The sequence below is a fragment of the Phycodurus eques genome, chromosome 17, assembly GCF_024500275.1.
Source record: "Phycodurus eques isolate BA_2022a chromosome 17, UOR_Pequ_1.1, whole genome shotgun sequence".
NCBI classification, from domain to species: Eukaryota; Metazoa; Chordata; class Actinopteri; order Syngnathiformes; family Syngnathidae; genus Phycodurus; species Phycodurus eques.
Genome location: NC_084541.1, coordinates 12348630 through 12358684, shown reverse-complemented (window position 1 = coordinate 12358684; position 10055 = coordinate 12348630). Strand labels below are relative to the sequence as shown.

Here is a 10055-nt window from a genome sequence, read left to right as displayed (position 1 = left end):
CACAGGGCACTTGCTGTCCGTACAACAATGGTTGTACTATTTCAGCTTTTTCATCTCATTATCCCCCACCACTGCAGAGAGCAGGGCTTGCATAACTTTGAAGCTTGTTTGGCATCACAACATGCGCATTTGAGTGTGTTGTTTATGGGCCTGGCAAGTGGGACATGTCTGACAGGAGGCCTGCAGTGTGAGTTTAGACTGGGAAATGGGTGTTGATGAGAGGGAGCGAAAGATGGGTTGGTGTCTCACAGATGTAGGCTCTCATGAAATTGATGTGGAGGCAACACTCGGTGTGCTCATAGCCGCAGCAGCCAAAGCTTACCACTCCAAATGAACTCTTCACAAAACAGCCATCTTCAAGTCGACAACTTCAGAACAATTTGTACTCTTCGACTGGAACGATGTCCTCCATTCTTGGCTGAAATACTGTGCAAACTCCAAAATGGAACACATTTTGTTTAGTAAAGCCTGTTGGGTTTTATGTTGCTCTAATTTCCAAACAATTTTTCCAATATAAATTATGTAAAGTGAATTAATTATTTCTTGGATCAAATTATTGCATCACAAAATCTTTTATTAACATTACAGGCCATGTTATAAGTAAGTCTCCTTACATTAACTGTCATAAGTATAAAAATAAGTTTACCACTGTCACCACTGTAAATCTAAAACAGCTCACCTTTTTCTGATCTGACTTTTAGCAGTAATATCAACTCAATCTCTAAAACAGCCTTCTACCAGCTGAAGAACATATCCAGAGGGAAGGGTTGCATATTCCAAGCAGACCAGGAGAAGCTCATCCATGCTTTTTTTTCTCCAGTAGACTTGACTATTGTGATGGTCTTCAGACTGAACTCTCCCAAAAGAGCATTGAACAGCTGCAGCTCATTCAGAACTATACTGGTTCCCAGTCAGCTATAAAATAGACTTTAAAGTCCTTCTACTGGTCTATAAATCACTAAATGGTTTTGGTCCTGAATACATGAAATAAATTCTAATGGAATATAAACCCGGTAGGGCTCCGAGATCTACAGATTCAGGTCAGGTAGCGGACCACAGAGTTCAAAGTGAACATGGTGAAGCAGCATTTGCTGTTTTGCTGCATACAAATGGAATAAGTTGCCAACAGAAGAGAAGTCAGCGCTGAGTGTCAATGTCATTAAGTCCAGATTGAATTTTCTTTTTCCTCATGCTTATGATTAAGCATGAAGAATTATCTTTTTCTTTTTTTTTTTCATTATCTTTATTTATTATCTTTTTCTTTTTTTTTTCATTATCTTTAAAAAAAAGTATTTCTTGCGATGTACGTTTTTAGTAATTTTAGTAAGCTGCCTTTTATTTTTCTGTACTTTGTTTTGAAATCATTTTATTAAAAGACAAAATCATGTAAAGCACATTGAGTTACCTTGTGTATGAAATCTGCTAGACAAATAAATGTGCCTTGCCTTGCCTTTACAGATATCGCAGCTGACAGACTTAGTGTGAACAAGGTCTTTGCAGTCGTTTTTTTTTGGTTTTTATAAGTATCGTTGCAGTGAATGAGCACTGAAAGTAATAAAACAACATTGTATTGGTCAAATTATACTGTACTTTCTGCATCACAAAAGTTTGATTTCAGCTAGTGATTATTACATTTTATTATTATTATATTATTACCTCAATGCCATCACTCGTACCCTTCTATTGTGACATCACACAAAAACAAAACAAAGAAAAGGCAAGACAAACTTGGAGTTAATGTTTTAGATGGCCACAAAGCTGACATCTCACAAGCTTTGCTAACATCTTGCATGTTGAACTGCAAGTTTTCTTTGACTTTTGAGGTATAACATTTTTAGTTGAAGTTCAAATGAAAACCACTTTTTTGGACTTTGACTTTTGGAGGTTCCACTGTATTCAAGTGGCATCTATTAACAAAATAAATGTGTCCTAGTGGCAAAAACAAAGAACATTGTCATGTGTTGGCAAATCGGGCAAAGTGTGAAAAGTGCAAGATCAGGGGTTATATACCTCTTCTGCCGCCTATAGGCCTGAAGTGGAACACCATTGCCTGGCATGTCATGATTTTTCAAACAAACGAGTCAGATGGGCCTTGGCAGAGGTCTGCCTTATTTAGCACCATTCTAGTTAGCGTTAAGTACCAATCTGAATGTTAAATCTTGAGACACTCGGCCAACTATTAAAATAAATATTCCATGTGTCACCATTAGCGCTAGAAGGGGCCATGATGTTAAATATGACCATTGTGTGTCTCCCTATGCAGGTCGTCTGGGGTTCCCCCATCCTGGCGGGGACAACCCGCTGCCCCTCAATGGTACGTATCTCGACCAACTCAGCTTTTGGTGGATATGGGCCTCTCGACATTTGAATTGTTCCAATGAGATGTTCCAATATTCACGGGTGATTCAAATGATATCCATAGAGGTTATCACTTTCAGCAAAGGAGGGGAACCTACAGCCTGCCATGCAGTTCGAAAAACAACACCTCAGATAAACTTAGCAAAAGCATTGAACCCACTAATGCGTATAGTATAAAATAATAAACATTGTGATTGTTTTTCATAAATTTAGTATGACCCTCGGGGGACTATATAAAAACTGACATAGCCACTGTTAGAATGATATTTGTCACTTAAACCTTTTCAGTGGATGTAAAAACATATCAAGCCAATACATGTTACACACAGCCATTTAATATTCACTTAACCTCCGCACTATCCTTTAAACATCATGTGTGTTTTTGCTGTCTGGTCTCTGGGCCAGGATGTAAACCGGCGAGGCCCGGAGTTTGTTCGCGATCCTCCAGTCACATGGGTGGATCACATGGTCAGGAGCAGTCATGGCGCCTTGAGACAGATGGTGCCAGGGGATAGGCAGGCCATCCAGGCTGCGCACATCCCTCCCATCGCTCTCGTCCCCCCCCCCACTCCTCATAGCTTTTTTGCTTCTGCATCTTTCCAATCTATTTTTCCTCTCTTGCACATGCTCATCTTTTTATAGAACTCTGATTCGTTTCAATCTGTTTCCTTCATTCTCTCTCTCTCTCTCTCTCTCTCTCTCTCTCTCTCTCTCTCTCTCTGTCTGCCTCTCGTTCTCTCCCTCCCTCCCCCCACTTTGACCTTCCCCCAGAGTTAATGTCCATCTGGGTTGGAAAGTTCACTATGGGAGCTGGGAGATTAGTGCTCGTGTGTATTTCGGCCTCTTCATCCTCTCGCCTCTTCTACTCGTTTTAGATGGCTCGGTGCTGCAATCTCTGCAGCGTCTACTGCATCTCATACGTACAGAACAGATTTACAGGACGCTATTGTGCTTTCAAACTGTCTGATGAGCACTATTGTGCCCCTCGAGCTCTTAGATGCAAGGGTCACATATCAAACAACTTGATAACTAAAACATCTTACAGTAGGACCTGTCGAAGGTTTGTACATACTTTTCCATTCAATAACATGAGAGAATGTGTCCAACTTTATTAATAGTAATGTACACAGAGTTTCAGCAAAAATTTTCTGGAAAACCTATCCTATTCCCTAAAAAAACGTGTATGTGTGTGTTTTTGTGCTCTTTCTGTAATGTCCAAAGTTGCCACCAGATGGTGCCAAAGCCCTGGTGAATAGGGAATTAGTAATCGGTGTCAAGGAAGTATTGTTGAATTGACACTTGAGATCTTTTTATGTGGTTATTGCTGTCATCATGGGACTATTATTGTTGTTGTTACGGCTGTTGTTGTGCCCATTGTTCTCGTGCCCCTTCCGAGGTCGCTTAACCCCTCAATCCTGTTTTCTCTATCTACCCCTTTGTCCCTCTACTCTGTCTCTCTATTTCCACACAACCAGCTGAGGCAGATGGTAGCCCCACAGTGCCTGTTTTTTTTTTTTTTTTTTTTTTTTTTTTCTCCCCCCCCCCCAGAGTTTTCTTCCTTAGAGGGAGTTTTCCTTTGCCACCGTCGCTAAGCACTTGCATATTAGGAGTGTGATTCTTGGGCCTGCTCAGTGTGTAAAGTGCGTAATTTGGCGTGATACAAATAAAATATACTTGATTGTCGTTGAGGAGCTAAGTTTGGCAGGAGCCATTTATTTTTAAGGGTAGGTTTGTTGATAAAGTCTTTTGAGATCATGGTTTGTGGTACATTTAGGTTTCAAGCTATTATTAATATAGGCAATTGTAAATAGGTTTTTTTTGGGGGGGGGGGTCAATTACTTAGTTAGTTTCAGTTAGTTTCCGCTTTGGGGATTCCACTGTGCGATCATAGATTCATTGACATAATTCTCAATGTACAACCCGGACTGGTCGCCAGCCAGTCTCAGGCCGCACACTCAAACAATTATTCACATTCATATACACACCTGTGGGCAATTTAGAGTATTCAGTTAACCTAAGAAGGATTTCATTGGAAACACACACAAGCACAAGGAGAACCTGTAACTCCGCGGAGAATTGAACGTAGGACCTCTCAACTGTAAGGCAGACCAGTTAACCTGTGTCACACCGTGCTGCCTGCTGTGCTTTCCAAAAACAGGTCCAATCTAAGTCTGTTATGAGTTGGCTTGTGCATTTGAATGTGACGAGACTACTGATACTTAATCAAAGCAGTTAGTGTATACATATTTAATAGTGGCAAAATTATTTTAAATATCCTATGTTTGTATGCGTCAAGCATTACAAACAAACAACTAACATGCTGCTTTAGTTCCATAGCTAATGAATGAATACAAATGGTGGGCAACAGCCCTTCCACTGTCACACAACCACCTGGCATGCTTATTGCTACAATGTACTGTGCATCCTCTATAATCACCCTCTTTGACTTCACATGCAGCCAGGAGTTATAGCAGGAGACGAGGTAACTACTTAATCACAGACGTATCCGCATAAAGTCCACGCTGTCCATCTCACTATTGCTTTGTGACATGACGCCATTTTGTTCTGTTTTTATTGGTTTTTGGTTCAACGCTCATATCAGTTTTCTGTGATCCGCCGTCTGCATGATTGTCCGAGTGTAGTTAAAAGCTTATGTTTGCAAGCATATGTTTGTTATACACACGCATGTTAAGAATATTTCAGCTTGTTTTGTATTTAGCTGCAATTTAATGAGGCAAAGAAGCGCACTGGAGCCCAGGCATATGGTTGGATACACATAAATACACGCCACAGTGCAGCGCATATACTGTAAGCTGAGGGTGAGCTAACTCCCTGGCATAAATCTTTATAAAGCAGCTCAAGGCAGGTTGTATTGGAGCAGGCATAGGCAAGGGAGGGCTTAACCCCTACAACACACCACATACTCACACGCAATCCTCTGTCAAGCTATGTAGACTCTCAGGCAACTTTTGTATGTTGCTTGTGCATGCTTGGTCTGTTTTCACCAGCATGGCTGAGTATGCAGAAAAACCTGTTTTCGTGCTTTCTTTTCTTTATGATCTCACTGTAATCCCTTGCGTGCAGTTCACCTGTTGTGGTCCCGCTGTATCGCAGTTTTCAGTTGTACGTACGTATTTTGTGTTGGAATATGTTTACTGTGTGTTTAAAAAGATTAAATGTCAGTACAGTGTAGGAGAAGAGAGTATTGTGAGGCTTAAACTGTACCACTATTTTTATTTTTTATTCCATTATTATAAGGTATTTCTTCGTAGTGGTTGACGCAACTGGGCGGAACTCAATTTTACCACTATGCGATTTTAGCTCAAAGTCAATTAATCACCAGTACCGTGTTTTGGCATTACCTACATGGACAGACGCCTCACTGAAATCAACAGGTGGTGGGTTCGCGCAGCAAACTAGCAATGGTGCCTCAAATGGATGAATGTGGAAATATTTTACTCAAAACGAGATCGCTAGGACGGTCACTTACAAAATATGCAAGTCGATCCTTAACTATAATAAATGCGCACCCATTTGAAAAGGCACCGGCTAACGCTAATTGACCAACAGCCCTAAATCCTCACATCAGCCCTCAGAGAATTCAGCAAATCCTTAAACTTGTAACAGTGAAAAGACAAGACAATATACCGTAGCGTCTACCGAGACGATGAAATAAGGACGAGCAGTCATCTGTCATCACCAACGTCCCGTGCCATCAAAATCCATTTTTTCTACTGCTTTATGTATAACATATCTCAAAATGAGTCTGTGACATGGTTTAAGCTTGACATCGATGCGTTTTGTGAGTTGAATACAAAAGGTAATAAATAGCATAAGGCTTGCAAAATGGGTAAATTTGAACTTGCCGTCATTGTGCGGTACTTTAGTCAATTCATATAGTTTTTTACTGTTATTATTTTTTGTTAATATAAGTACCTGTGCACTTCGTGGTTGGTACCCACCCACTCACCTCAGTTGAACGGCAACACGGTATTTCCGGGTTTTAAGCGAGCGAGTCCATTCAAGTAGTTTATAACTTAAATATATGTTGTATTTTACAACAATACTTAACTATTTTTATAATTATGGCCCGAACAGCCACCACTGCAAGGGACCTATTGTAATCATAAGAATTATTCTTCATTACTTACAATGTAACTGTGGTTTAAATAGCGAAATCTGCAGTTATTTTCGCCCATATGTGTGTGGGCGATGACCGTCGTGCATCGGTTATGTTCAAGTGAATGGGAGCGGAGGATGAGCTTAACCTCAAAATTATCCATTACCCATCCTCTTTTATTTCCACCCACATGCCCTTTTAGCTCACATTCCCTATTAGTGGGTCAACAATCGAAGGATACAAACGAGACGTCGCTATGATCGCTTGGCCGCCACAAGTTTCGCCAAGGATAACAGTGATCTAATTGGAGGAAAGCTTATTTATATATCGAATATTAATGACAAATCATCCTGTCTCAACTGTGTAAAAGACCAACTAGAATAGTTTTAAAAAGGGCATCCTGGGCATTTTCAACCCAAATTATCTTGCAAACCCAATAAAAGGAAATCAAAGGTTTTGAAAAAAAAATAGATGGCTTGGAACATTTAAATGATATTTTTTTTGTGGCTTTGTATCCTCGGGTTTGGAATGTTACTCCTGCGATGGACTGGGATGATTGTATTTTGAAGCCAGTGGCAGATGGTCCTGTTGATATTAAAGACACAATTCCACAAGATGTCAAGTTAAAACCATTGTTGCTGATCTCTCTCCTCAGGAAATAAATCTTTCCCTCTCTCCTGTTTTCTTCCAGGCCATTCCTCCCTCTTTCCCATGGAGGATGGCTTCCCTGATGACGAGCGTGGCGATCAGGGTCTGGCAGGCCTGGGCTCTCCACACTGCTTTCCTCACCAGAATGGCGAACGCGTAGAGCGCTACTCACGCAAGGTCTTTGTGGGAGGATTGCCCCCAGATATAGATGAAGGTACACTTTCACCCGATGTATTAGATTTCTGGGCCATCTAAGCAGTTCTGTGAAGGGATAAGTCATGAGTCTTCTACAACTTGACTTTATTCTGATAGCATTATGACCATGATTTTTTTTATATAATAGTAACATTGTTTTTTTTCCTTTCAATTATAAAAAAACATTACTCATTCATGAATAATTTAAATGTAAAACCTTTCTTAAAAAAAACAGAAACAACTAAAATCCTTGTTCATTTGTTTTGTTTTGTTCTAGATGAGATAACTGCCAGTTTCCGGCGTTTTGGACACCTATTTGTCGACTGGCCTCACAAAGCTGAGAGCAAATCTTATTTCCCTCCAAAAGGTATGTTGCAATTAACAGCTGTCGTCGGGCACTCAACCTATTCTGGCACGACTCAACGTGGATATTACTTTGTGCAGGCTACGCCTTCCTGCTCTTCCAGGACGAGAGCTCCGTGCAGGCTCTGATCGACGCCTGCATCGAAGAGGACGGCAAGTTGTACCTGTGCGTGTCCAGCCCCACCATCAAAGACAAGCCGGTCAGTGAGCAGTCTAAGCAAACATATGTCAGCTTTTCTCATCTTGTTTCAAAGTGTATCGAAGTTAATGAGACGTGTTTGACATTGTGTGTGACAGGTCCAGATCCGCCCATGGAACTTGAACGACAGTGATTTTGTGATGGACGGATCTCAGCCTTTGGACCCCAGGAAAACTATTTTTGTTGGAGGTGTCCCTCGCCCGCTGCGTGCAGGTGGGCTTGTCTTCCTTATCGAAACAAGTGTTCACACTTTCTTTTTTCTAAACACACTTTTTTTTTTCTGAACAGTATTACACAAACTCTTGTCTAACTAATGAGCTGTTGTGTGGTTCGGGGGCAGTTCACCTGTAAGTGTGAAGGCATATGTAAATCACAGAATATTTAAGATTTAAAGGAGACCCATTGTACATTTTGTTCCCCACGTCATGCTCTGGTTCAAATTGCTCAATTTTGGGGGCCGAGTCTAGCTTTTGTTACCTTGATGACCAGGGTGCAACAAGGGCTCTGTGCTGCCAACTCGTGACTTCGTCTTTATATTTAGCTACTTTTCCAACCCCTGTTGCCTTTTTCTTTCTTTTTTTTTTTTTTAAATTAGCAACTCTCTGCGGTGTTATTGGAGACTCTGAGACTGCCTGCAGAAGGAGATTTTCACTCTTGGCTTTCAGGATTCACTTCCGCAAAGCCACTACTGGCTAACTTTAATCATCAATTTTCCACAATATGTATTGACCCCTTTAACTTTTGTTGTGATGTTAAAACCGGGTGGTACTGTTCCAAATACACTCTTGGCTGTTTGTATGTGATGTAAAAGTCATCTGACCTTGCATAATATGGGTAGAGGTGGGTAGCCAAAAACTGCACTCAAGAACGGGTACTGTAGAATAAAATGACACAAATAAAAGTAGAAACTAGTCCTCCAAATATTTAATCGCGTAAGAGTCAGTAAATGAAAAAACGTCTCTGTAGCCACACATTGGGAGATAACTGGATAAGGTGTTATTGATGCTCTCGCCACCAACTCACAATGGTGACGTAACTACATGTGTCATGTAAACAGATCAAGCCGTTGAATTAACAGACATGTCTTTGGTTTAGCCTTTTTGCAGTTAGCATCTGCATAGCAGCACATGATCCTTTCACCGTGCAAACAAGGATATTTTTTTCTCGTCTTTTCTATTAAGGGTATTACTCTGCTATTTGCTGGTGAAGTGGACCCTGCTAGATTGTCCATATAATTATTAAAGTTATCAACAAATGCCAGTTTTGCCCATTTTGTTTACAGATGTGCTGCTTATCACTCGCTCCTCCGTACTGAAAAACATTTCTTCTTGTTTACACATTCTGATGATTCTCTTGGGTGGCATGGTGGGCGACTGGTTAGAGCGTCTGCCTCACAGTTCTGAGGACCAGGCTTCAATCCCCGGCCCCGCCTGTGTGGAGTTTGCATGTTCTCCCCGTGCCTGCGTAGCTTTTCTCCGGGCATTCCGGTTTCCTCCCACATCCCAAAAAAATGCGTGGTAGGTTAATTGACAACTCTAAATTGCCCGTAGGTGTGAATGTGAGTGCGAATGGTTGTTTGTTTCTATGTGGCCTGCGATTGGCTGGCAACCAGTTCAGGGTGTACCCCGCCTCCTGCCCGATGATAGCTGAGATAGGCTCCAGCATGCCCGCGACCCTAGTGAGGTGAAGCGGCTCAGAAAATGGATGGATGGATGGATGGTTCTCGTGTTAAAGGAAAGAGTGACATCACATGGTTTGTTGTGATGCACTTTTACCCTGTGAACACAAACCGTACCATGGGGCACATGGAGATTGTTGACAACACTTAATCCTTAAATCCACCATCATAGAGCTTAAAAATGTCATAGACGCGAACAAAACTGCCATTTCTTTTAACGTGTTTTGGCTGCTTGGTGAACTAGTGGTTAGCACCTTTGTCTCACCGTTCTGAGGTTCGGCCTTTTCTCTGCGGGTCTCCACCACATGCGACAAACGCTATAGTAAATGGATAGATGTGTTTTGGACCGTCGCAACTACAGTGGTGCTTTCAGATACGAGTGACCCGACCTATGAGTTTTACGAGATACGCTGCGGTCGATCGGCCAATTATTTATTTATTTATTTTTGCTTTGACTTTTGAGCGCAAACTTGAGACATGAGCGGTGTATGGTG

The 10055-nt window shown here is 41.4% G+C and overlaps 1 protein-coding gene across 3 annotated transcripts in view; it reads left to right on the top strand.

The window, feature by feature from the left end:
* Positions 1 to 10055, top strand: part of cpeb4b (cytoplasmic polyadenylation element binding protein 4b) — a 40276-nt gene that overhangs the window by 21931 nt on the left and 8290 nt on the right. Inside the window, exons 4-9 of one of the 3 annotated variants that reach the window (XM_061701935.1) lie at positions 2264 to 2314; positions 4817 to 4840; positions 7170 to 7340; positions 7599 to 7688; positions 7766 to 7884; positions 7982 to 8096. In XM_061701935.1, coding sequence (XP_061557919.1) covers positions 2264 to 2314; positions 4817 to 4840; positions 7170 to 7340; positions 7599 to 7688; positions 7766 to 7884; positions 7982 to 8096 — 570 coding nt within the window. The remainder of the gene's footprint in view (positions 1 to 2263; positions 2315 to 4816; positions 4841 to 7169; positions 7341 to 7598; positions 7689 to 7765; positions 7885 to 7981; positions 8097 to 10055) is intronic. The other 2 variants (XM_061701936.1, XM_061701937.1) reach the window with 2 other exon arrangements.